The sequence below is a fragment of the Panicum virgatum genome, chromosome 9N (assembly GCF_016808335.1).
Source record: "Panicum virgatum strain AP13 chromosome 9N, P.virgatum_v5, whole genome shotgun sequence".
Taxonomy (NCBI): Eukaryota; Viridiplantae; Streptophyta; class Magnoliopsida; order Poales; family Poaceae; genus Panicum; species Panicum virgatum.
This window is the reverse complement of record NC_053153.1, coordinates 71,377,226-71,378,863: the sequence shown is the minus strand read 5'-3', so window position 1 is coordinate 71,378,863 and position 1,638 is coordinate 71,377,226. Positions and strand designations below refer to the sequence as shown.

At 69.3% G+C, this 1,638-nt stretch overlaps 1 protein-coding gene across 1 annotated transcript; it reads right to left on the bottom strand.

Moving 5' to 3' along the window:
* Positions 1–366: 366 nt before the first annotated feature.
* Positions 367–1,638, bottom strand: LOC120692638 (probable carboxylesterase 8). Its single transcript, XM_039976019.1, has one exon. It carries the CDS (start codon positions 1,477–1,479, stop codon positions 481–483), a length of 999 nt encoding a protein of 332 aa, XP_039831953.1. The 5' UTR covers positions 1,480–1,638; the 3' UTR covers positions 367–480.

Below are 1,638 nucleotides of genomic sequence, written 5' to 3'. Positions count from 1 at the left end.
GAAGTTAAACCCTGCTCGGACCACGAATTCACGTCGAGATCGACTCGACGGTAGGAAAAAACAAAACAAAAAAAGAAAAGAAAAGGCGGCCAACCGGCGGCCCTATCCGGAACCTACCTGTCCGTTGGACGTCGTCGGCGAGCTCGCGCCAGTCGCCGCCAGGGTTTAACTTCCCGTCGGGAAGTTATTTCCCGGTGAAGTCCGGGAACGGGAAACCGGGCGGTTTTCGGCGTTTCCGTGCGGTTTCCGGCGTTTTCCAACTGGGTTTTCGTTTTTGAATCGGAACGAGAAACGGGAACCGCGGAAACCGCGTCGGTTCCCGTCCGGTTTTGTGAACCATGACTCGCCGCTCGGCATTGTAGCATGACGATGATGATATGATTGAGAAATGCCATGCCCCCCATAACCATCGCTGCAACTTGCACCAAAAGCGCCGTACAGCAACCTCCACTGCGGCCGCCCGATCGGGTTGACCGTCTGTCACAGCTTGCTCACACCAACCACGTCGCCGTCGCCGTCGCCGGCGCCGGCGGCGGAGTGGCGGCGGACGAAGTCGGTCACCTGCGCGGTGAACTCCGCGGCGCAGTTGGGCTTGAACAGCTCCATGGCGTGGTACCCGGCGCCGTCGAGCCTCGCCTCCACGGCGACGCCGGCCTTCTGCAGCGCGTAGACCAGCGTCCTCGTCCGGTCCCGCGGCGGGTCCTTGCGCCGGCCGAGCACCAGGCAGGGCGGGAGCCTCCGCAGCCGCGCCGCGCCGACGCGGGTCAGCATGGGCTCCGGGTTGCAGTACTCGTGGTCCCGGTCGGCGCCCACGGGCAGCGCGAGCTCCCAGAGCAGGTCGTTGGCCGGCAGCGGCAGCACGCGGTCGTCCACCGAGGCCGCCTCCGCGGGCGACCGCGCCGCGCCGCCGAGGTGCGGCTGGTTCAGGATCACCCCGCGCAGCTCCACGCCGGCGTCGGCCGCCGCCAGCGCCGCGCGGAACGCGATGCTGGCCCCGTTGTGGCTGCCCATCACGAACACCGGCCGGCCGGCGGCCACGTGCGGGCGCGCCCACAGCACCGCGTCGGCGGCGTCCTCGAACGCGGCCGGGAGGCGGTGCTCGGGCGCCAGGCGGTAGTCGACGGACGCGACGGCCGCCGGGACGGCGGCGGCGAGCGCCGTGCAGGTGTTGTGGAACGGCTGGGAGGCCGCGCGGAAGAGGACGTACCCGCCGCCGTGGAAGTAGACGATCAGCGGCAGCCGGGCGTGGCCGCCAGACGGCACGAAGAGGCGGAGGCCCGTGCCGGCGGCCTCGCTGAGCGGGACGTCGTTGGAGTGGACCACAATGCGGCGCGGCCCCTGCTCGCCGTCCCCGCTGCCCTCCGCCGCGACCGCCACGGGCTCCCCCGCCGGCGCCGCCGGGAGGAGCGGCGCCTCCCCGTACCGGTACAGCGAGCCGTCGGGGTTGAACCGGATCTTGAGATACTTGTACGGGTCCATCGGCCCCCACCTCTGCGCTGCGCAGCTCAAGCTCGGCGAGGGGCGGGGCGTTTACTCGCACAGTAGCCTGTGTCTGCTGGAAGCGAGCCGCTCGACCCGAGTGCACAACTGAGCTAGAGCGCGGCGTTTATATACCGCGCAGCCCGCTTCCTTGGCGAG